General features: G+C 34.2%; 2 protein-coding genes and 1 non-coding gene across 3 annotated transcripts in view; 2 read left to right on the plus strand and 1 right to left on the minus strand.

The window, feature by feature from the left end:
• Nucleotides 1–623: 623 nt before the first annotated feature.
• Nucleotides 624–12,465, minus strand: LOC123315829 (soma ferritin). The gene is made up of 3 exons (XM_044901704.1): nucleotides 12,327–12,465; nucleotides 12,136–12,264; nucleotides 624–1,297 (listed from the first exon to the last, which is right to left on the minus strand). The coding sequence occupies exons 2-3, from the start codon at nucleotides 12,257–12,259 to the stop codon at nucleotides 735–737; spliced, it is 687 nt and encodes a 228-aa protein (XP_044757639.1). The 5' UTR covers nucleotides 12,260–12,264; nucleotides 12,327–12,465; the 3' UTR covers nucleotides 624–734.
• Nucleotides 12,466–12,583: 118 nt separating this feature from the next.
• The window catches only part of LOC123315830 (ferritin subunit), a 34,271-nt gene continuing 19,563 nt past the window's right edge, over nucleotides 12,584–27,291 (plus strand). The window contains exons 1-2 of the mRNA XM_044901706.1: nucleotides 12,584–12,842; nucleotides 18,932–19,209. Coding sequence (XP_044757641.1) covers nucleotides 12,779–12,842; nucleotides 18,932–19,209 — 342 coding nt within the window. The 5' untranslated portion in view covers nucleotides 12,584–12,778. The remainder of the gene's footprint in view (nucleotides 12,843–18,931; nucleotides 19,210–27,291) is intronic.
• Trnas-gcu lies at nucleotides 20,319–20,393 on the plus strand. The gene has a single exon. It is a non-coding gene; the product is annotated as a tRNA-Ser (tRNA).

Raw genomic sequence — 27,291 nt, forward strand, 5'->3', positions numbered from 1 at the left:
ATCTTTTTCACTCTTTGCTTGATTGAAATTATATGACTAATAGAACCAAACAATAATGAGAGTTCCTCCTCCTTTTTTCTGATTGATGTTGTGACTATCTGTTTTCAGTTTTACTCATGTTTTTGAGGTTGTGTTGTTGTTTATTTACTTTGATATTGTATATATCAGCAGCAAATAGTCGTTTTATGAAGGAGTCTGATATAGACTCCGAAACTTTATAATTATCATTTCAAAGTTCCTTTTTTTTTTCAGTTCATTGTCAGGCAACAATTTTTTCTACTTGATTTGCTCCTGACAAATTAGTGTAAGAGTTTACGAAGGAGCAAATCAGTTATTTCAATTAATTTTGTTCCATAGATTGGAAGTGAGAACCCTAAAAAGTTTCAAAAAATTCTCTTTCGATAGTTTCTGGCGAAAGGTCTACTAATCTAACATGAGAACTCACATTTCAGGCAACGTACAAAGAATAATCCTATTTTATTTGCAGAAGATAGTGAATTGTTTCACTTTTCATTGGTGGAAATTCGAAATTCCCATTGATTCACAATTGACAAAGCTAATATTTCATCATAGTAGTTGCAGAAAATGGAGCCAGAACAAACAATTGAAGAAGTAAACATAAGTTTGAACGGAAAAATTCATTTTAATTGATGGATAAACTATAAAACATATCACTTTCAAAATATTACTAAAACATATCTATAGACTTAACAATCACAAGAACAATGTACAATCTACAAATTTTTAAGATAATCGTCGAACAAATACAAGGAAAGAGCGTTATCCTGGCTCTCTCCAAGCATCTTGGATAAATCTGCAATGTGTCCAGATAGTTCTCTAATTTTATCAGCACTCTTCTCTACGAATTCTTCCTCAATGTAGTGGGAAATTTCCGGATCGTGACTATGCTCCAGTTTTCTGATGGAGCGTTCGTGAATATTGTATGCCTCCGCCATGAGAGATTTTTCCATATCCAGAGCTTTGGCCAGACTCTCAATTTCGTATAATTCGTAATTAGAGGATGGGGAGGCAATTGGAGCCTTCATATTGACTTTGCCTCCACGTTTGGTGATATGCTTGATTAATTCGATACTATTCTCCCACTTGGAATCTGAGTATGCTCTGAATAGCTTATGGAAACCTTCTCTGTTCATGTCATAATTGCCAAAGTGGGTGGACATAAGTAGGTATTCAAATGACTTGATAATGTGAGTTAGAGCAAATTTATTCAAATCCTCTTCAAGATTACTGATAGCTCCATACCTGGAGTTGCAAGCAGATTCTTGATTAATTTTGGCTGAAATAAAACAATTATGGATTAAAAAATAACTCTAAGAATGATCAGGTTATATGGCTTAGGTACATGACATTTTTGGCATGCTAATGAGAACGGATGGAAGGAGAAAATATCATCATGGGGATATACAGGATGTGGCATAATGTATGGATAATATGGTACATGCGGGTAGAGGAGGTTATGGCGATTCAGAAAAATATGTCCATTAGTTTTGGAGTGAACCAATTTTTGTTTTTTGGATGGTATTCCTAGATAGATACGCTATCGAATGTCATTTATGATTTTTGGGGGCGCATAATTTTGACTATTGATATTGTCTCGTAAAACAATAGGAAATTTGGAAACAACCTTTATTATTATATTAAGTTTTCAAGTGCAATCATAATTTTTTGCACCTTACATATAAATAAAAAAAATTGCTGTATAAAAATTGATAAGAAAAGTATTTTTTATTCCTAGACGATTCAACATAAACGAACATCGATAAACGGAAACATAACAAAAAACAGATTTAACATAATGGAATATGACATTAGACGGCATAGGTTAGAGACATTTAATTTTGAATTTCGTACAGTACCAGTCATTCCGCTAACCATGATATGTGAAATCATCAATTATTTGACTTAATTCATTCTGTGGTTACGATGGTAACCGTTAATTGTCAACATTAGACAACTAAATAATTATTATTGGTAATTACTTTCTTTAACAAATAAGGTGGTTGTCTCGTTTGTTTCGTTTTAAAAAGCCCACCCTGTATATAAATATATTCCGGATTGGAAACCGGTATGGGGATAATTCTGGAGGCCTTCACGGGCCTCCTCGGTTAAAAAACATCTTTCCTTACAAAGATTTTGATATTTTTCAAACAATTTCATCTTCGAATTCATTAAATTTATCGCCATATGAAGAAGATGTCCTTCAATTTCAATTATTTTCAGCTTATTCTTTACACAAATACATCATCATTACACTTATACGGGCAAACAGAGAGTTTTTTCTGAGGTTTTTATCTCTGTTTTTTTCATGTATCATACGAAGATATGTATGGTACCCCGTTGACATTTTTCCTCTGCTTACACTGAGATCTGGAACGAGAAACAGGTTTTTAGGATCTGTCTCTTGTTCCATTTCTTTACACCTGCTTCATTGTTATTTTCAGATTGTAAAAGTTTGTAACACTCTTTTTCAAAAGAATATATATATATATATATATATATATATATATATATATATATATCGCCATCTGATGATAATATCAATGGAAACTGAAAGTGCAGAAAACCATGGTTCTTTTATAAATATTAACGTTCAATTTCATAATGAAATTAAACCCTTTCACGGGCACGACCGAAATGCTTTCAAAAAAGATGTTTAATTGAAAGCATCAATTTCAGTACTGTATATCATACAGATACAGGGTGGTCAAATGGATAAGTCCTTTCACCAAAACTTGCCTATTCAAGATGGATGAGCTATAACAACAGTTTCTGTACATCCATGCAACTTTATCTGATTTATTGTATCATGTCACTTTGCTAGGTAAGCTATTTCACCACCTTTTTATGTGGGATAAGATTGAACGAGTCAATATTCTAAACCAGTGTTTTTCAACCTGTGGGTCGCAAAGCTTCTTTAGGGGGCCGCGAAGTTTCTGAAGGCGTCTCGAAGCTTCTGTGGAGGATCGCGAAGCTTTTGTGGTCGGTTACGAGAGGTTGAGAGAATCACCCCACTAAAAAAAGCAATAAACTTGGAAAATACTTTTTATTTGTGCAACTGATAAAAATGTCAATTCGTACAAATACTAGATGATGATCTAGGGTCGTATTAGAATCTATTACAGTAATTATTTTCAAATTTTTCTTCAACTTCGTCATTTTGGAAGTTTTGTATAGGTGGTTTTTGGTGGAACGCTTTGTTTTGAGCATTTCTATCTTCGATGAAAAATATACCGATTCATTCAACTTGTAATATTTCAATACGAAAATCTTGAACAACCCATTTTAAATAATATATGTACAGAATACGATCGTTAAAACATGATGATGCGAAATATTAAAACTTGAAACACTTTATTGCTTGCAATGCTTTTAATCTGGACATACAACAACACTTTCAAATTTTTATTTCCCAATGCTAGAGCAATGAGTTCCACTAAAAACATGTCAATGAATGTTTCAACTTTCAAAAAGAGTATTTCCCTTTTCTACTTTGGACCCAAGTTATATATCATTTTCCTCGTAGGTAGGTATATTTCAACATCGAACCAATTCACGAAACAGGCACTGCCTAGATGCGTCTTTGTTTATTAAAGGATTTATAATATGGGTAGATATTGTATTTTGAATCACACTGTACAAATAATGAAAATAAATGAATTAAATTGAAATGATGTAGACCCTTACGGAAAATTACATCAATTGCCTATTCATTTTCATTGGGAATCAAAGGTGAAAAATATTATCTCTCAATATCATCCTCTTATCCATTTTGAAGCGTGATAAAGCGCTTTTTCAATCGAATTCGAGGATTTAAGATATAGATAAATTTTGTTAATATCTCTATATGTCTACAATTCAATTGATTGATGTTGGAAAAAAATGAGCTTGTTTTCTGAATGAATTAAATTCGCTAATCTTCAAATCAAAATGAATATGTTTTTAAGAGAATTGAAATAAGACATTCAAATTGATGTCTTACGGCCGTTTTCAATAAACCTCTGTATCTATCGTTTCACTTACTGACGATTGGTAACCATTCTAAAATATATCTACAGATAGATCATAGAAACGAAATCACATGCATTTTCTATCTTCAGTAACTGAAACAATGGATAGATAGGATTATTTAAAATGGCCGTAAGATAGCTGTTATAAAAAAATATGAATGCAAAAACGCGATGCAATTAGAATTACTGTGAAGTCATTTTTGTCTATTTCGAAACTTATTTTTGTCTATTTCGAAACTTTACGCATGCTGATTCAGTGTTATTCAAATAAGAACACTTTTTGCGTCTGAGCAGAAACAGGAAAGTTTGTTTTTTGATGGCTTAATTTTCTGATGAGATTTTGTGGTGTTTCAACGGAATACGTGCGTTGGACGTTGTATATGCTGTGCTTGAATAGCGCATCCTTGCGTAGTGAGATTTTAAAAAATGTGGGTCCCCAACGGCCAAAAATCAAGTATTTTTCACATGATGAATCAAGTCAATAAAGAATGCAACAAGGAACTCAATACTAAATTTCAAGTGTTACAGCTTAAAGTAGACAAACATACAGTGTGACGTTAAAGTAACTGGAGCAGAATTCATAACTGCGTTAAAGAATGTTTTCAAGTCAAACGCTCAAACAGGTCAATTTTAGTTTTTATTTTATTTTGACGTTTAGAGAAGATATCATTCAACATATACAGAGTAGAAAGATGGGAAACGAGGCGACTAAAACGATTTGAGCGCCATCTGTGTGTCAAGAGTGTTTTGAAGATGCTAGGACTGGTTAAAATATTAATTTGAGGGCCATTTGTAGAAACATATGAAATTTTTTAAGATTTCAGACGTCAATTTTGATCAAAGAGGATTTGAATGTTTTGATCATAGATAAGTTTTGATTTTCGTACCACTTTTTGTTTATCTAGCTCGTTCTAGTTGATAATAATTATTGAATTTTTTGTTTCATTTCTTGGTGAAAACACCAAAATATTGTTCGAATGGTGAAGAACTGTGGATCGAATAATGAAATGGATTTGCCGAGATTAAGTTTTCCACTCAACATAGGAAAATGGAAGCGTAAGTATTTAAATTCGTAACATGTGAATCGATCATTCATTTTCAGTGCTCCGAATTGGATAAAATTCTCAGAGCGTGAAGACAATGACTTCAGCAAACACTTCACTACTGACTAGCAGTGAACATTTTACTGTAGGTCAATTGAGAACTTCTCATCCATGTAAATTGTATGCAGAAAGTATCCCTTGCATCAACGGCCGTTGAAGGGGAAATTATCTTTATAGGTCCATTCAATGGTACTCAATTACTAATCTTTCAATATATTCAGAAATGCAGAGGTTTTATTGATTCCATTTGGGAACTGAGTGACTGTCAAATTGTTGTTTGGAAAGTCAAAGTTTTATAATACCTGCTGTGAGTGTTTTGTTCATTCATTAATCAATTTGTATATTTTGTCATAAAGAGACCATATCATAAGGAACTCATAAGAGAAGCACCAAGAAACTATACTGACATACAGGTCTTGTATATCTCTCTAAGGTTTTTTTTGTTAGGTGTGGTTCTGAAAATTCAATAAATAATACCTACATATGTAAGTAACTGGAACCTATTGCACAGAAATAACACCTTTGTCGTACAGCAGATCACCATATACTTTTGAGTCCTAGTCAAAGTTTCATTTGTTGTCCATAATTTCAATTTTTGTAAATTTTTCATGAATTGCAAATAAATAGCACATCCTACAGCGTTTTTCATTAATATTAATTGATTCCAAACAATGTTTAGATGAAAACTAACATCCTGATCACAAATCAAAACCATACTTTTGTTTTTCGATCAGGATGTTTGTTTTCTGATCGAAACAAAGTCTATATTGAAATTTAATACAAGGAACAGAATTCGAATTTCGCGCCCCTCAATCAAAAATCAGAAAACTGTTGTTGAACAGTTTTTCGGTATCGACAGTCCGTTTTGAGCGCCATCTCATTGTCAAGCGTGTTTTCACTGACCAAAATGTAGTCGGTTTTGAGTACAAGAGATATGAGGGCGTTTCCTATGTTTCTACTCAATAATCTTTGATTCAACCCATAGAAACTAGCGTAAGTTGACATTTATCGATTCAGTGAGATAATAGAAGTAATTTACGTAAGAAGTGATATTTTTCTGGCCGGCCACTGACATCGGAATTTTTCATCCGTTCGTACTGCCGCGGTTCGATCCGACGGTTCGAACCGTTTTGCCCACACACTTCAGTAAACCCTATCAGTTATTTCTCAGTCGTTCTCATAAAGTAAGTCTGCTCTGTGGTCGTTCTCTAAAATCTCTAATTCAAACGTCATGAAGAGGAAGCATCTTTCAGCAGTGGCGGCCGCGTTTTCTGTGCTTAATGTCGTCTATGCATAGTATTCGACTTGTACTACTATTACTAAGTTCGAAAAATACACTCCGTCGCCTCTCTCTACTCCTATTGTTCTTTTTATCGAGTTTAGTGGGAAAGATTCGATTAAAAGAACGATAGGAGTAGAGAGAGGCGATGGAGTGTATTTTTCGAACTTAGTATATACGCTAATGAAAGATAACCGTCGGTTCTGAACGAAATCCCCACTTACTGTCGGTTCGGACCGACAACCGATGGACCGACGCGACGGAACAAAAATCAAGACCCGTCAGATTTTTAGACCGACGGATCGATCTGACGATTTCTCACCACACACATTGGTTTCTGGTGCTTTTGGACCGACCGACGTCGATGGTTTGAACTGCGGCAGTACGAACCGATGTAAAATTCCAATGTCTGTGGCTGTCATAATTCAATACAAAGTTCATGTTATTGTCGAATCCGTCCTTATAGATACGAAAAATCGTACCGGAAGTGAAAAGTGGAAAAAATCGTCCGGAAGAAGCTACTTTCGGTACAGTTTTTGTAAAGTGTTACTTTGGATTCGATAAATCATACCGAAAGTTGCATTTTCGTAGATTTTAGCATTGTATAAAGACCATGGTCTTTATACAATGATTTTAATAATCCACGAGTGGAATGAAATACTTAATATAAGCATGAGTTGATGCACGTCATCTTGCTCTTGTGGCTATGGATTGAATAATGCCCTAGCAACAATCAATCAAAGCGATACCTTGCATGCCATACCGTAAACTAAATAATTCTCTGGAAAGTGTTAACATTTGAATCCTTATCGAAGTGGAATAAAATTTTGTATACAAAAAGGGAGTTATAAATGTTTACTCTTTAATATTTTATACTTTTTTCCATAAATAATCATCAATTTAACTGATTTGTTGTATAAATAACTATTATTCAACCATCTTATTGCATGAAATTTTTCAGATGATAGTTTCAATTCCTGTCTGCATGCCGCTAAAACTTTCATTACATTAACTGATTATGAAGAAGCGACTGTAAAAACAATTTGGAATACCTCGAGTAAGCTACTCCAGGTAAAATACTTAATGACTTCAAAATTGTATTCGACTCATATACTAGTGCGATATTCAAAAATGCGCGAGATACAAAAAATGCAAAACGGAAAAGATTGCAGCAGGATACAAACAAGCGAAAATGCAGTTCAGCAAATTTGAGTTCAAGTGATTTGAGTAGAATCATCAATTTTACTATATAGTAGCTGTTGAATTAGCTTGGCGAGGTGGTGAACGAGCTGAATGCCTCATAGATTATTTCAAGATCGAGAAAAATAATGATGGAACGCCAATCAACAGAATTGAGTACAATCCGATATGCCAACATGCCGACATGCCAAGGAGGATCGAAAAGTTGTACAAATAGTAAGTGGCTTATTCCCCATACTGCAAACAAAATGTTATGCCCTGTTCGGTCGTTCCATAAATCATTGTTCAAAAGAGGGAAAAACATTACTTCCAGTCGACTTTTCAAATATTACTTCCAGTCGACTTTTCTTGAGACCAAATCGTTTCTAGAAATCTGAAGGTGACACATGGTTTGACAATATTCCCGTAGGCAAGAACACAATTAATATGTAGACCAAATCATCCGCGCAAGCTATTGGTTTGGACACTAAGTGTAAAAAGATATCCAATCATTAGAACAGATCAACTGCAGTTAGCCGTTTGGCGAATAAAGCAATTCCTGAACAGCCATTAATAAAAATAACCGATTATAGCAGTTCCAATTCGATAAAACCGTACTTATATTGACCAAGAACGCCACGGTGAAATAATCATTCAAAATGAATAACTATTAAACTTGAAACTTTATTTGGGTTCTTGGCAAAGGGGGCTATTTGATTCAAACAACGATTTTAAAAATACGTCTATATTTCGAAGCTATTTTGGCTTCTTCATCAGGACACTGAAATATATCATAAAAAGAACAAATATATCAAACAGAAGGGCTAAAAAACGTGCAGCCTCAAAGACATAAAAATCAAAACTACGTCATTTCAAACTTACATCTTCATTAGTTGTGTACAAACTGACAAAACTCACAATTAAGTTAAATATTAAACGTCAGATTGACAATAAATTTTTTGAAATCTACAGAGTAAAAAATTATCTTATTGAATACCCCTCAGGCCTTGATAAATCCTCAAAATTTTGTCAAAGAGAATCCCTTAAGCATGTTTCTTAAGGATAATATCAAGCAACACGCATTCAGCATTCTCTATGACAAAATTATCTCGGTATAATCAAGGCCCTAGGGCAGGCATGGGCAAACTTTTTGAGGCGAGGGCCAGAAAAAATGAAAAATTACCGAGGCGGGCCAAAAAAAAAATACTCATTTTTACAAGTGATTAACTTTTTTTCGATTTTTACATCAAACATGACTAACATCCTAGAAAAGTAAAAAAAAATGACAAAAATTAATTATTGTTCGGTAGGATACGAAAGAGTATGTGAAAAATGAAACTGTGATTGAGCTTCTAAGAATTGTCCATACTCTGGTAGAAATTGGCCGTGATGATGCTAAAAGCTGGTCACTAAAGGTGCCAACAGATTACTCTGACGTGACGTGGGCCCAAGTCATAATGCGCATTATTCGAAAATCTAATATAGGATTTTTTGCGGAAGCGTTAAATTAGTCAGACGTGACGTTGACACGTGTATTCCCACGTTCCCACATTGAACGCTTCCGCGCAAAATCCGATGTTAGATTTTTGAATCATGCGCATTATGACATGGGCCCACGTCACGTTAGAGTAATCTGTAGGCACATTTATAGTCGGTTGCTTACGCTGCTATTCATAGTTTCATAGTGGAAAACACCTGTTCACATAACAATATGTAGTTGTTCTCGAAATATTATGATTATTCATTAAATATGTCCACGATACCAGATTCCGCCCGTCATATTTGGTGCTCCTCCCTCCAGTAGTAATGTTGTAAACATTAGTCAAAGGTACTTTGAAGGACGTGATTGTTTGTTTCTTGAAATTTTTTAAAAATATGTGATATTTTTGATGCTCTCATCAATGAAAATCAAAAGGTCAAAAATACTTCGAATTACACAGACGTTGACAACGAACCAAACGAAAATTTTAATGCTTGATTCGTTACTAACCACCACGAGCATAATATCATCACCTCAGTAACCGTGCTGTTGACTGCTATAACTCGAGGTCCCAAGACTCCCAAGCAAATCCGAAATAATTTAGTTTAGAACTGAGAGAAGAAGAGCACTACACCTATGCTAAGTTGCGCGCAAATTTTGCTAAACTAAAATTAATGTTAGATCCAATAATTAATACCGTTCTTAAAGCTCAAAAATTTTCATTTAGAAGAAAACCGTTACTTCAAACTACGCAGAATCGAATAAATTTTCATGTATTAATCACACTTGAATACTGCCTTCATGTTTGGAGCTCAGCAAGAAGCCGTTCGTTGCAAGTTTTGGATCCCATGCATCACTATTTGTGTTCTGTGATGCAGTCGTTGGAACATCGAAGGAGATTTGGCGACTTTTGCTTTTTCTGGGTATTACAAGAAATAATGCCAGCTGCTGCCAGATGCACACGCAGTACTAAGGCTGAGCCTCGAGCACAACTCGAGCAATTTGAATAAAAAATTGGTGGACTTTTATTTGAGGGGTTCAGGGCTGAAATGAACCAAGTCCATGCAGCCTAGTTTTGAGATACATGACATGACATGACGCTTTGAGACAACTCGGTATTAGGTGACATTGCTTTTCCTTATCAGGCGGCCAAACTTAGAAAACAAAAATACTGGTGATTATTTCAAAATCTTGTCGCGGGCCGGATTAGACTTTCACGTGGGCCGGACCTGGCCCGCGGGCCGTAGTTTGCCCATGCCTACCCTAGGGGTATTACAACTGATAACAACGCGTTTTCTTTCATTTGATTTCTCACTGTTGCACGATCTGCTCGGAGGTAAGGAGTTTTAAGTCACATTTTCCGAAATGAACTTGTTACTTGTCAATCATATTAAAAATAATAAATTCAAACAAAGAAATTAAAACTTAAATGATTCATCGAGTTTCACTGATAGCGAATTCCATATAGCGGACATTTTAAAATTGTTACAGTTTATAATGTGCACTCAATGGAATCTGCGATAATATCGAATTCCTCTTTTTGGTGATATTAAGTTTAGATCTTCTGAAATTTTTGTTGCGAGTTCCAAATATTTACTTGGTGAGCACCAGTTATACTCGTGGAATTCGCTGTGAAACTCCAATATTCAGCCAATTCACGGTTTGGTCAAACAATTAATAAATACTCAATAATACCTCTGCCAACAAATTTAGATTTGGACTTAATACGCTTTGCATCCGAGATCCTGATATATTTTCATTAAAAGCTGCAACATCATTGTACAGATTTTCAAACAAAGCATATACAACATCACAATTAGTCATCCATGCATGTGTTCAATACTGATAAAAAGTCCCGTATGAATAAAAAAAAATCCTTTACCGAATGAAATATGTTCATTTCTCCTTTATACCAAATAAACAATTCAACTGACATAAGGAATGATGGTGAATTTTTAAAAAAAAAATTTTTTTTATTTTTCTTTCCTAATATGATAGACTATTCAATTCTGAATATATTTCTGTTTAAATCGTTGCATTTGTCCAAATGGTTTTCAAAATATTGAGGAAAAACTGAAAAAAAAGGAGTTATGATATGAGAAAATATATCTTCTATTATGACCATAGATTATTGATATGAAACAGATTTTATTAATTTTACTCTACGTAGGACATAAATTCAGAAAATCCTAAATAACTCAGGAATTATTCATTTTAGGACCATTAACATGTTAGAACACTTTCATTATTTTTCTTCGCAGAACCCATCGCAATCATAAAAAATTGGGGTTCTAATTTGAAAAACGAAAGTTATGGGCAAATCTTTATCCCCATTTTTGACACAACATTTGGAACACCCTGTGGCAAGGTTTTCGAAATTAAGAAAATTTACAATATTCGCACATTCTTCGACATCCAAAATATGAAAACGGTTTGTGCTTAAGATATTTAGAATAGGAATATTGAACATAATACTGAATGCGCATATCTCCTTTTTTTTCAGTTTTTCCTCAATATTTTGAAAACCATTTGGCATTTGGAAAAATTCAACGATTTGAACAGAAATATATTTAGAATTGAATATTCATATCAGGAAGGGACAATAAAAAAAATTTCTCTCTTCATCAGAAGAACTACAATAACACGTTAGTGAAAAGGACATACATGAATATAACCTCAATTCCCTAAGCCTTTTATAATATTCATTTATGACCGTTTTAATTTAATAACGTGTTATTTTATTGTAGTTCTCCTGATGAAGAGATGAAAAATAAATAATCTTGAAAGCTCGAGCAGGAAAAAAGTTAATTTGATTAAAGACTGCTGCTATCCCACTAATAAAAATCGTATATATATATATATATATATATATATATATCAAGAATATCTACTATTTATTTGTTAGATATTTGAATTTTAATAATACAAGGTATACCCATAATATAACAACATATATTGAATCAATTCTAATGAAAATGAAATAGTATGGTAGATTGAATTATTTATGAAATTTTCTACGTCATGCCAAGTGTTGACACAGAATAATCAAATAAATTGCATACTCACATTGTTTATTTATATTTGGTCTGCAGGAGTCCTGTGTGGCCGTGAGACATTCTTGAGAATTCACTTGGGCCACTACACCCAGAGAGCAGGCAACGAACAAAAGAGTGTAAGCAAACATTTCCATGATCCCTAAAATGCAATGTTTCAAACGATATTGACAAGCAATGAAAAAGTAAAGCAGGATCGCCTACCTGGTATCTCGCCAGCGTAATCACGAATAATTTAACAGGAAGAAAGAATTTGGAATTGTTTAGCCTCTAGCTTCTAGCGAGTATCATAACTGCGTAGTGGATGTGAACAAGCGAAAATGGTCTTTACCAACGTGCGCGGAGGCCGTATTTAGCGTTTCACGTCTCTCGCCTGCCAATGACAAGGCTATGATAACAAGAATGAAATAGTCTATGTTGAGAGAGTTAACCACAGTACAGAGTACATTATTCAAACGTTTCATGCTTTATCTTTTGTGAATGATAGTGGTGTATACCACTTCAGTGAATTTAATCATCTAATTTTCAATTCAATCGTCACATCACCTTCTACACCAGTGAGTGTAAAGGCGATCTAGTGAGCTATTATCTACCTGTTTTCCTAGAACCTTGTATATTCTTTTCGTTTAACGAATCCATCTCAAAAGTAACCCACTATGAGATTTTTTACCGTTTTCTCATTTTTCGCAATTGTAATATGTGCCACTACAGGTCAGCACTGTAAGTATATTCATTTTTTTTATTTCATACTGACAATGAGCAATAAATGTATTTCTATTCCTATAATCGGAGCCTCAAATTTTTTCCCAGTGAATATTTTCAGAATTGCTTGTCATACTTGTTCACCACAATTGTGATTTCAATATACCGACATCAAAAAAGAAGAAATGAACAATTTTGGACATTCTGATTGCAAATCTCGCACAGTACCATGTTGAAAAGAGCATAATGTTGTTTTTCATGATCCTAATTGTAATTGGTGGTCTGCTTCAATGTTTTATGTGAAATTACGAAATAAATCTCACCAAATTGAAAATCCGAATTGCTGTTTATGAAAAAGAATTGATTTTTCAGATCTTGATTTAAAGTACGTATATCAATATTCTCTTTTTGAGAATCGTCGCTTAATTGTAGGATTCATCTAGAATCTAGATGAATCATTCCGAAGATCCTTCTTGTATGCAATTATAACCTATTTCCGTCCATTTAATAATTCTACTACTTGTTCAATATATTTAGGAATAAAAGATTTCAGTGATTTTATTCGAGAAATCGAATAATAGTACCTACAATTGGTGAGCGGTCAATAGAGAATACTCCTTCTGACGAAAATGATGTATTTTTTATGAAATATCTTTGAAACTTCACATTTTGAAATGACCATTTCAACCGTTTCCCAAAATAAATTATTTTAAGCACTTAAAAATGAAACATAAAAATGGGTATTTAAAATTTAAAGCGTTTCATGTGGATTGCACAAGTTGGCAACATCTACTGAAATCTGAAATATGCCTTGATAATAAAGGACAACAAATACATTATCTTGATGAGATAGACAAAGATGGCTGTCTATGAAGTCTGCGACGAACGAGGAAGGTCGTAAAATTTTATGGGATATTTATGGCCGGTTGCAGTTGAAGCTCGCCAGTAAGTACGCGCCTGTAGATCAACAGCTGTTACTTTAAAAACAAGCTGATCGGACATTGTTCTTTACATTGTCTTGTATGCGCTGTTGCCAAATCGTTAACTCCGCACAAAGCGGTTTAAATTTCGAAACCCCATATTTGAAGAATGATTTTGAATAGTTTCCGCGGTGCATTTGAAAAAATCATGAATGAAACTCATAATTATTCAGTTTGAACTTGAATATGGAGTGATAACCCAAATTGAGGAGAATTCCCCATTAGAGTTTCATAAATGGAGTACTAACAGGGTCTTATGTTAATTTAGCTATCAATTGTTGAAAACAAACATGTTTTGGATTTCTTTTTTAATTCATTGTCATGCCGAACTAAATCTATTGATCCAAACAAATTGAATAAAAGCTTTGAGTAATGTGTTAATACATACAATAAATACAAGGGTGAAAGGAAAGGATGAGAATCAAGTACGATAGGCTCGACGATATGTTTCGAGGTTTTTCCAAATAGTATTTCACGTTTCTGAGAAATATTGATGTTACAAATAAAATTTCCAGACCGTCATGTTTATCATTTTACCAGAATATATCGGGTGGCCCACCCCAGACGCGGCGCTCATTTTGAGGAAGTAAATAAAGATATTTTGAAAATATTTTCTTGTGGTGTGTGAAGGGTTACATTTGTTTCCCGTAAAAACGGAAGTAGATTCCGCTTGAAAATTTTTCAGAATTCAAATTCATGTACTCTGAAACGAAAATCCAAAATCTTGAATCTGCATTAAAATTCCTTCCTCGAATACGTCTAAGTCGTCTAATGATAATCACTCTGTATAACATACATAATGAGTAATCTCATTTTGGAGTGAAATCAATTGAGGGACAAACAAATCCATCCAAGACATATATGTTCACCAAACTTGAAATTGTTCAATTCATCATTATAAATAATAGTCTGTTTTCTATCATAACGCACAATCATATCAGCACTGAATGATAAATAATATTCACTGAACGACATTTCTCAGAAAATTGATAATGATTCATAAAAACCACTCGAAATCACAAAAACATAAACCTAACCATCACTTGTGTGCCCCTCAATACTCCTGTCAGAGTTAGCTGATCCGAAATGTCTTACAATAATTTTTTTTTATTATTCTCGGATTCCATATACCAGAAATGAAGCCGTTAGTTGTTTGAGAAACATTCAAAATGAAATCATTGTTGACTTTATACACACTGGTTTGAATCTGAAGCATTAACATCACGTTAAATGATATTATCACACTCTACTTGGAATTTGGTTTAATCATTCAAACGTGATCGATGATGCCGAATATGCATTTTCATGCTGATGAATAATAAAATCCAAGGTGATTATTTTTGATAACATATATAAACTAAACCTATTCATTTCATTACAGCAAGTTTAATTCAATTAGTTGATCAACTTGAAAGTTGAAACTTTATTCTGGAATTACTTAGTATCATAGGTACTGTAAGGAGAAAAAACTTTATAATTCCAGAATATAGCTTCAACTTTCAAGTCGATTAAATACATAGTTGAATTTCTTAATAAACTTTTTAGTGTATTAAGAAATGCAGAGTTCTCCCAGAATGAATTTCAATCGATACATAATTGAAGTTTAGTTCAATTTTTTTTTGGATTTTATTATTCATCAGCATTCATTCAACAAAATTCCAAGTAGAGTATGATAATATTATACAGGGCGAGTCTTTGACTCGTACAAGTATTTCAACAGTAGATTCTTGAGATCAAAAGAAACATTTTTTTCTCTTAAACATTTTTTCATATTCGGTTCGGTTTGAAAGATACAGGTTGTTGCAAAACACAAAATTTTTTAAATTTTTTTATAAACGTTGTTTTTTTCAATTTTAAAAGATTGTATGATGAAACAGAATTCAAGTGTGTTAATTATTATCAATTTCAGATCAATGAATGTCGTGAAGTGAAAATTACTGTTTTTAAACAGAGTAAAATTTTTTCAATCCGAACCTCTTGGCTCCTAACACGATCATAATGGAAGGACATTGAGTATATGAGAGCCAAAACTATGTTATCTAGCTTTCTCCATTATCTACAATGGCAAAAAATTGGGCAGTACCTAATGCAAAGAAAACTTGTCCAAGTGGAACTGGAAATGATAAAAGATTTTCTTAATGGAGTTAGTGTGAATGTTATTGAAATTCATATCTTTGTCAACTAACGTCCAGTTTCATAATCGAATTTAACGTCACTTCAAACTTAAAGCTTCCTTTACTGTCATTTTAAGTAGGGTTAAAGGAAGCTATAAAATTAAAGCGACTTTAGGTTTGATTATGAAACCCGGCCGTAACTAGGTAGAAAACGAGGTGGAAAGGGGCCTCTCTATGGGGGAAACAGATTTGTTGTTTGTGTTAATCCTTTCATTTTGAGTTTATATAACAACCTCTTCTTCGTAACTCATTTGAAATGTACAAAAACTTTTCCATGCTATAAGAACAAAATACATTATTATTATTATTATTTTGCCTTAAACATTGACTAAACGTTCATTTCATCGTGGAAAACAGTGAAAATTGACACCTTCACAAGAAAGTCGTATTCAAAGATTTGCTTAAAGGATACAAATTATGAAAACTTCACTAAGCTTCCCTCATTATAAAGAGATACATAAAGATATTTTCAAGAGATTAGATGTATTTTGTATGAAAACTCTTATTGAAACACCAGAATAACCTCGGTTCCTCGATGTAAACAAACAAACGCCTACTAACTTTTCATTCACAAAAATTTACACCAGGGGGCGTATCGCTTGTTTGGAATTCCCAATTTGTATTGTTTTGTTTTGTTGATTTTTTTTTAGATGCACGATTGGGTCTGCTTTATTTAATATTACTAGCTCTAGAGCAATACAGATTTCTAGTTACCATTTTACTTATATTGGTATACATATATACATATATATAAGTCGGTTTAGAACGTCTTCCGACGTTGTCCGACGCCTAATCGCCATATTATAAATATTATTACAGCAATAAAGAGTTCATAATATCAATGTTGACCGTTAATCCCCAAAGAGCGTATTCCTCAATCAACTTCGTCATCATATACTGCATGTCATCTCTATCATTAGCTATTACCACCTGATCATTGGCGAATTGAAGTGTATAAATGCACGTTTCGTTGACTTCTATTCCCATCCCGTAGACCTTCCTCTTCCATTTTTTCAATGCTGCGGCTATAAATATTTCGAAAAGACTTGGTGATATGGAGCATCCCCCGCTCAATACTTTAGTTACCATAAACTCACCGGTGACATACTTGCCAATTTTTACTCTTGACCTTGAATTTCTGTAAAGTTCTTGTAACGCTCTTATATATGTATGGTTGATATTTGATTGTTCGAGTACTTCCCACAGTTTAGAAATTGGGACAGTATCGTATGCTTTCTGGAGGTCGACAAACGTAATATGCGTTTCCATGTTCCTGGCGTTCCTTTTCTCTTTAATCTGTTTAAGGCAAAATACGTTGTCGGTACATGATCGCCCCGCCCGAAAACCACTCTGCTCCTCTTCTTCGTTCTCCCTGAAGTCCTCCTCTATCAGGACACGAAGAATTCTTCGGTACAATCTACTCAATGTACTCGTCACCGATATACCGCGGTAGTTATTGCATTCTTGTTTATTTCCCTTTTTATGGATTGATGAGATGTAGGCAACTTTCCTTTGTTCTGGAATTGGGGAACCATTCAGAAACTGGTTGATGATATATGTCAGGTTTTCAAAAAGCTTTTGCGTTCCCTTCTTCAGCATCTCGGCGTATATTTCTTCGGGTCCACAGGATTTGTTGTTTCTAAGTTTTTAGATTGCTAATTTGAGAGAGCTGATATCAAAGACGGCTTCTTCTACTTGTACATGTACTTGTTGTGAAGAGGAACCCTCAAGGTATTCGGTTCTGTTCTCTTGAAGTAAGTCTTGGTATAGTGATTCTTCTACTTTTTCGGAGCTCTGTCCTCAACAGGATTTTTCAACGTTTTCATAAAACCCCATACTTCTGAACATTTCCTTCCTCCGATATATGTAACAATATCCTGACATTTCTTGTTCCATATCAAGTTCTTTTCGGTTTTAATCAACTTTCTCAACCATACTTTTGTTTCATAGTGTTCTTCACTCTTTGTGATCAGCCATTTGAGGTAATCTTGTCTTTTTTGTTGGACTAACGCTTCTATCTCTTCATTCCACCATATTTGGTTACTAGCTTTTTTTTTATTGGTGCACTTAGAATTGTATTTTTTCATGATTCATTTAAGGCATGTGCGTTCTGTAACTGGCTTTTATCATTTTATGTGACTAGCACTAGAGGAATACAGATTTTCAGTTCCCATTTTACTCATGATGGTGCACTTTTTATTTTATTTTTTCCCGACTTATTTAAGATATGTGCGTTCTGTAACTGGCTCTTATGATTTTAATTTATGTGACTATACAAATTGATTTTATCGTTACTGAGATGGCTCAATAGCTGAAAGCGCTCTACCACCTTTTCAATTAAGTTATACTCAGAAACTATACGCTAATCAAGTCAATATAAATTTCAAGTAAAACGCCCTGTAGAAAATAGTAGTGCAAGGATCAAGCCGTTAGGTTGTTGTATTCACTGAAAAACATTGTTGCTTAGATCTTTTAGAAATTTTGCTAGAACTTAACGAATAAGCTACAAGTCGATTGAATGTCTTCACTACTACAAAATTTGAGCTTTTTTTGAAGTTGTCTACAGTTTTAACTCAGAAAACCTAAAATTGTGGATTAAACCCGTTCACGTCTAAGGCGACCATATATCAAGTTGTTTTTTTTTCAAAGTTTTCTGCTATATCTGAGAATTGAAGAGATGTAAGTACTACATTTTTGAAATAGGTAAAATATCAAAATTTAGTCATATCTCAAAAACAGATCAATGTATTCGTAAACGGTTTTAACTCATCGAGTCTTCAAAAAAATTGAGATTGATGTTACTTTGAAAATTCCCTAGTATAGTTACTAAGTGTTTCAAATTGCTTGATTTTTTTTTGTCTACCAGGAAATCTGCTTTCCCTTCTCCGATATCTGTATTATTGCTTGGGACGGTTCCACCATAAAATTCGTAATCCTTCACTGAATATTTCAGGCACCACCAGTCCATCCAATGTTCCTAAAACCTGGATTGATATGGTGAGCCCTTGCGTGCAAAGCGTGAGAGCTCAAATTCAGGAGGAGATGAATGCTTCTATGAAATACTTAGCTATGGGTGCCCATTTTTCACGAGACACTATCAACAGACCGGGATTCGCAAAGTTGTTTTTCAAAGCCGCCAGTGAAGAGAGAGAGCATGCCATCAAGCTTATCAATTATCTTTTAATGAGGGGCGAACTGGTTTCGAATGTTTCCAAGTTAATCAAGACAACGGTAAGTGCTTTGATAATAAATACGTGTGGATGAGATATTTCTAGAAAACACGGTTATTTTTAAATGTAATGGGAATTTCAAGACAATTGGGTCCTTGAACTTGGTACCTTTATTTTGTCTCGGTGGAGATCAAGAATCCACTCAATTCAGTACAGGATGTATTTAAAGATGAGGCTTTTTTGAAAGAAGCCAAAACTGGTCAAAATAAAGCATTGCACAAAAAATCGAAATGTACAAAGCTTAAAATGACAAAGATGGGAAAAATCGAGGGGTGAATCGGTCATGAAAATGTACACAATTCCTATGATACCATATAAAACAATTCCGACAATTCCAACAATTCACGCAATTCAAGAAAATTCATGGTAATTCCTGACAATTCACGGACAATTCATGAAAATTCAAAACAATTCATAGCAATTCAACACAATTCAATACAATTCATGGCAATTCAATACAATTCATGGCAATTCATATTTCAGAGTAAGTCTCAAATATGTAATATCGAAGTTTTTTCACATCATACTATATTTATTCAGACTAAGGTCCGGTTTCACGAAGCTAGATCGGAAAATCAACGCTTGATTGGCGAATATAATGAAACAACATTGACATGTTTGCAATCGATTTCAACTTTCAACAACAACTGGAGAAGTGAACTGCCAGGAATTGTTGAGAATGGTCGTGAATTGACAGGATATGTTGTTAATTGTCGATGAATTTATAGGCATATAGTTGATGTGATATTTATTGATGTTTTTCAGGAGTAAAAATCATAAGACGAAATTTAAATTAAGAAGTGGAATTGATGACTGTGAGTTATAATAAATAAAGAAGTTAACGGCATGCAGACAATTATTAAATTCTTAAAAAGTACACCTCCGGACAGGATTCGAACTAGCGGCCCTCTTGATTCTCTGCAGATGTCGCTAAATATCGACGACGCCATGGGTAATGGGTAAAAAAGATCTTGATGATCACTGAAAGTTAATGTTGTTCCCTTACCACCTAACAATCTCTCACCCTTGCGAACATTGAAACGTTCGCAAGGAGACTAAAAAATGGATTCTGGTTCAGTATAGGTCCGTCAACGCAGAACGAGGCCGTGAACTCTGGTAGCTCGGTTGGTAAGAGCACTTGACCGCTAATCAAGAGGGTCGCGGGTTCGAATCCTGTCTGGAGGTGTACTTTTTCAGAATTCAATAATTGTCTGCATGCCGCAAATTTCTTTATTTATTGTAAAAATCATAATTCAATTTGGGTTCCCATTTTAAGTTTTTAAGGACGTTTTTAATTAAAATTTGGCCTGTTTTTGTGGATATCCTGTAGAATTCTTTCGTCAATACCTGAAGTGAAAGATGTACAACATAACTTCAATAATAGGTACTGAAAATTTCATTCTTCTAGCATGAAAGGGCAAGTAGCTCTGATCATCTTTGTGATCGTTCCGAATAGAGAATATTTTTCCAAGAGCACAAATGTCCCTGGAAAACTTCGAAAAATAAGTGAGGTGATGATCGTAATCCCATCAAAATTCGATGCCGGATCCAAAAATGTGAAATTTATTGGGTGTTAAAAATTCATGCGACAAAATTCAGGAGGATAATGCTTGTATGAAATTTCCTCAGCCGATCCCTTTCCGAGATATCACCCTCAAAAGGTGGTGATTAAAATTCAGTTTTTATTTTTCTTCTAAAAAACCAGTATTCCTTAACACGTAGATTACATTCGTGTATTTTGGTTGGAGGCGATCATTTCCAGCATTTATTATAAACCTTCCACATTTTGCTTCTTTACTGTTTTCCACTCAATTTATTGAAAAAATTTTAAAATATGGTTTTTCTATTTAGCTATTGTTTTTGGGCAAAATTGAAATTGAAATTGAAATTGCTAATTTCACACCCGCAACAGGAATATTGAAAATTACCCGTGGTTAGTTATAAGCGAGTGCACGAAAAATACAGGATTCCAAGATTCTAGCTTTACTGGAATTTCAGAGAAAAATAAAATAGTTATTTTCCTATCAAGTGCGGAAAGTGATACTTGCCCGCACGAAACTGCCGTTGCCCGAACGATGCGAAGCAGAGTTCGGGTAAGCAGTTGAGTGCGGGCAAGACACTTTCCGCAAGAGTTAGGAACAATATTTTTTCTACAAGCACTTGAAATATATAAATGTATCCATTTTACGATACAGATCATATCTCATTTGATTAATTTATATATAATGACAGACGTTATTCTGCATGTCGTTACTAAGGGTTTCTCATCGTTGACGTTCTGTCCATAGAAAGATGATAGAATTTAATTTACTCTATAATATTTGCGTGCGGGAAAGTGACTCTTTGCAACTTGGAATGCGTGCGGGAAAAAGGTTGAACGCGCACGCTTGTAGAAAAACTTAATTTCGGTCACCACCTTCTAGGAGTGATATGTCGCAAAGGGGTGGGCTGATGAAATTTTGTTACAGAAAGACCCATCTTAATTTCATACGAGCCATCACATCCTGAATTTTGTCGCATGAATTCTTTATATTTCACATATTCCAGATTTCAACATCTCGGATAACCCACTGAAAATGAATTGCGTGAAAATATCTTTTGGGTGGGATTAAGAAAGAATAACCTTGTATACTAGGGATGCCCATATAAATGAATAGATGCTACTCATTTCTAAGACTAGAAAGTTACACGACTAAAAATTACATGTCAGCGGATGCATAATAATCTTAAAAAATGTTTTGCAATTCATAATAATTCCAAACAATTCGCGAAAATTCATGGCAATTCACAACAATTCCTGACAATTCACGACAATTCTCAACAATTCCTGGCAATTCAATTCAATTCATGACAATTCATGGCAATTCAAAACAATTCCTACAATTTGTACACCACAATTCACGACCGGTTCACCCCTCGGGAAAAATGATTACTGAAATAGATCCTAATAATACCCTAGATCATAGTTATCTGAATTACCGCGAATCAATGAAAAATAAACTCGTTTCGTGATGACTGATTCAACCATATGGTTTCGTTTGGGATATCAGTCCGTTCGATTTTTACGTGGGAATGAAAATGGAAACTTAGGATTGCCGAATTTTTCTTATTATTTAATAACTTGAACGGTTTAGTGAAATGGCTCCTTTCGATACCAACTGACCAAAAAATACTCGAGACCAAGTGTGAAAAATTAAAATATTAGTTCGTAATATCACGGATAAAATTCGTCTGAATTTTTTCAAGATGGTCATCACAATCTTCTTCTTGTTCGAACCCTCCAATAAGCTTCCTTAAAATGGGGGTGAAATGCGGTAACAATAATAGCACAATAATAACAATACAGCATAGGCACTTTCAATAAACTGTCTCAATTTGAGACTGTACAACAATTTTTTTCAGTGACCTGATGCAACTAATCAGATAGATTCGGATGTACTCAACCATTCATTGTTCAGCCATATGTTTTATTATTTTTCGTTTTTCCGGGGTCACCTTCCACAGTCCCGCACTTGAAATTTAAAGAAATTTAATCGAAATATTAGGGATTGTAAAATTTTTAGTGGAAAGACTTATTTTGACGACCTCTGCCTTCTGTCAAAAAGTCCCGCATTTTGAAAACACCCTGTATAATCAGGCAATATGGTCTCTTTGAAGGTGAGGCTTTTTTTAACACAAGATACAACTGGTCAAAATAAAGCGTTTCACCAAAAATCACGTTCATAAAACTTTCAAAATGACAAAATTGAAAAAAATAATTGAAAATGATTACTGAAATTTCTACAATATTTTCACCCTAAATTGCACAATCCAACAATTTTTTCAAGTCACCTGATGCAATTAAGTACTGAATCATTCATTGTCCAGCCATATGTTTATGTTTTGTTTCGTTTTTTCGATGCCGGAGTCACCTTTCACAGTTCCGTACTTGAAATTTGCTGAAATTTTGTCGAACTTCTAGGTGTTGTAGCTCAGCCATCTTGAATATTTTATATAGACAATTTGTGGTGAAATGATTCAATTTGATGACTCCTAGCCTCACTTTGTATATATCTGGAAAAATTGTTGAAATTGATTGAACGAGTTGTTCTAAGTTAATCGTGTATTATTTATAATCAGGTACACGGTGTCCGAGTTAAAGTGTCCCTATACCTTATTGTGGAAACTAAAGGAGCTAGAAGAAAAAGTTGAAACAAAACTTGTCTGTAATCGATTGAACTTTTATTTTTTGTAGCCCACCTCAATACAGGGTGCTCAGTTTTTCCCTGTTGGTATCAACTTTCTCATTTTAAATGGAACAGACTGTTGGGATGGTACACGATGGTAAACACGAAAAATAATTCTAAAATTGAAGGTTATGTGTCGCTGCATTCGGGACAAGCGAATCGTAATCACTCGTGAATGATTGTGATATATACCGAGCCTCAATGTTGAATGTTGGTCACGACTAACGCCGGTTTTCCCTAACTTTTCAGGCTTAGTTGTGCAATATTCAAATTTTGTGGTATCGCCTATTTCTAATTTGTTTGTGCCAACCTTGATTCCGGTTTACTTAGCCCAAGTATGGAATATTGACGGCGAAGCTGAAGGAAGGATTCGAAAAACGTTTCCATGGGAACATTACGTTCGAATAATATTCCTTTCCGCCGACCTCTTAATGATAGCACTGTTCAACGTTCACGAAATTAGCCGTGAATTCAGCGTTTTAATGGTTTATTTTCTATTAATGCATTATTGTCATGGGCAATCGAACATAGATGTGTTCAGCAGCTACACAAATAATTATTTTATTTGTATGTCGCATTGATTTTCGTAGTACCTAGCGGGTGAATTGAGAATAGATGCATTGTGAAGGTTGCAGAAAAATTATGTTAAAGAGTAATCAATGTATATCTATGTACAACAACTCCAGCTTCCACCAGCTCCACACATTTTTTAACAGTTATTACAGGGAACGATATCAATGTGATTTACTCAATATGTCACAACTCGAATATGCCCTCCATACAAAGATTATAGAGTAGAAAGATAGGAAACGGCCTCATATCTGTAGTACCAAAAGCCGACTACATTTTGGCAAGTGAAAACACATTTGACAATGAGATGGCGCTGAGAACGTACTGTCAATACAGAAAAACTGTTAAATAATAGTTTTCTGATTTATAATTGAGGGGAGCGAAATTTGAATTCTATTCCTTGTATTGGATATCAATATCGACTTTGTTGAGACCATAAAACAAACATCCTGAGCGACAAAACAAAATTATGGTTTTGTTTTGTGACTAGGATGTTAGTTTTCATCTGAACATCATTTGGAATCAATTGATATCAATGAAATACTCTGTCGGATGTGCTATACATATATTTATTTGCCTATTATAAACATTCACAAAATTTGCAATTATGGACAACGAATTGAATTTTGACTACGACAACTCTTGTGATATGCTGCTATACGTCAAGGTGTTATTTCTGCGCAATACGCTTTTTGATATTATAAACTTATTGGAATTTGTACATTTCATATCAGAAATCAATATTCAATATACCATCATAGCATACACATTTCAGTTACTCACATATTAACAGCATTTTCGGAACCACAAATAAAAGAACGAAAAAAAACCTTACAGAGGTATAATACAAGACCTGTATGTTAGCTTGTAAGTATAGTCTCGTACTACTAATTTCGTAAGCACCGAGCGGGAGAGGTAAGAGGGGAAAATCAGCTGATTTAGAGGTTTGGGAATTCTCTGTTTCTTCGAAAACCGTCCATGTCCGTCCATGTCCGCGAAAAATGCAAAATGAAACACGAATAACCGGAGCATAGGCGCGTACTACTCTCGACTCGGGAAACAGATAGTAAATACGAGAAAAAAGCTTCAGAAATTCGAGATTTTTCAACACTAATGTAAACGCATCCAATTTCACCTGGGGCCTGTTGCCGTTACTTATAGCTTAGGAGGATTATTATTATTCCTGAAAACCTACCTACTTTTCTACATGAAACCAACCAGAAAACGACAGCTGATAGCAACAAAATCATTCTCCATATCCCGTAGCATAATCTGTGACCCAAATTCGGACGCAAAATATCTAGATGAATTTTGAATTTGAAAAAATTCCCTTCGTGCCATTCACTCAAGTCGATGAGGTTCATTTTCGCAGTACAGCCAAGAGAGATCAGCACATCAGCTGACATTAACGTGACCTAACTTCAGTCATCTGCTGACCCAGATTTCATATCTCAGTTAGACCTAAAACTGCAATAATATCAACTTCGAGTCTTCCTTATTTTCAACGCCCAACAATTTTTTTCAGATATATACATTAAGTTCAAAATGAGGATCTTTCAAAATTACTACATTGAGAGGTTATGTTCAGTTTCGTGAACAATTGAATTGACTTAGTTTATGAAGGAAAAAATGAAACATCTTGAATAAGTAGTGAGTTTATGCACCATCAGTTGGGGGTTTTCAGATATCTATCTAAGAAAAATATATTCAAGGAAAATCTATCTACGGAAAATTATTCAATGTTATGATATGTTCTTTTTCCTGAAATCTAAATATATTGATGTTCAAAATCACAGCTCATGGAACATTTAAACTGTAATGTTCTAAAATTTCTAACATTCCAAAGTAATTCATGATTAACACTATTGTCCTGATGAAACATATTTGTTCTAATACATACAACGTATGATCCTTCTTGAATTAATATTATTCCCTCAAGTCATATAATCGTGTTTTTGCTCCCGGCCGATTTCTCATATCAATGCTACAGTCGCATAATTTATTTTCCCTTATTCATAATAGTATGGCGAGGCGAATAAATAGCTATATGTAAGGGGGTATGGACTCAATTCATACCAAGGATCATGTTTTAATTGTTTTATAATCCATGATTTCATTATTGTTTTTCATATTACGAATATTCCTTATTTTTCAAGTTCAGTATGGCCGGCCAAGAAAATTGGTGGATAGAGGGATGTATCAGAATGTACTCATAAAAATTTTTGTTTCACACTGAAAGCCCTAGAACCCCACCTCCAATGACCAAAATGAACCGATATACTGTTTTTTTCTACTCAGAATGTTTAAAGGGTTTCTTTTCCACAAGATAAGTCAGTTCAAAATAGTCGGGCGCCTATTCCTCATTTTTCAAGTTCAGAATGGCCGGCCAAGAAAATTGGTGGATAGAGGAATGTATCAGAATGTACTCAGAAAAAAAATTTGTTTCATTCTGAGAGCCCTAGAACGCCACCTGCAACGATCAAATGATCCGATTTTTTTTTCTATTCAGAATGTTTTAGGTATTCTTTCTCCGGAAGATAAATCAGTTCCAAACATCCGCCAAGGCCAAGGAAATTGATAGCTAAGGTACATAGAGGGATGACTAAAATATCCTAACATAATTTTTTGTTCATACTACAGCTCCGAGTATCAAAATGAACTATTCAGTCTACGATGAAGCGTATATTCCTCATTTTTCATGTTTAAAATGGCTCGTCAAGAAAATTGGCAGATGAAGGAATGTATCAGAAGGTACTCAGAAAAACCTTCTCCAACGATGAAAATGAACCGATATTCTTTTTACAATGGACCGCATGTTCCTCTTTTTTTTACAAAATTTAAAATGGCCATCCAAAAGAATTGATGGAATGGGTGCATGGGAAAATACATTTTCTTGACCATTACAAATTTTCAAAACACAAAAAAAGAACATACTCTCGATCGTAGAATGAATGAATGAGTTAGAGCTTTAGGGCTGTCAGAAAGAAATAGAAATTTTTCTGGGTAAATCTGATACATTTCTCTATAAATTTTATTAGCCAGTCGTTTCACACATTCGAAAAAAATATGAGTAACATGCTTTCCATCTTCTAGAGAATAGTGGTGGTTCATTTTAATCCTTGGGACTGGGACTTTAGGGCTTTTACAATGAAAAAAATTGTGTTAGGATATTTATTCATTCCATTATTTACTTTATCCATCAATTTCTCTGACAGTTTGAACTGATATTCCTCCCGGAGTAGAATTCCGTAAAATATTCTGAATAGGAAAAAAACGTATGAAATTAT

Source organism: Coccinella septempunctata, chromosome 6, assembly GCF_907165205.1.
Source record: "Coccinella septempunctata chromosome 6, icCocSept1.1, whole genome shotgun sequence".
Lineage (NCBI taxonomy): Eukaryota > Metazoa > Arthropoda > Insecta > Coleoptera > Coccinellidae > Coccinella > Coccinella septempunctata.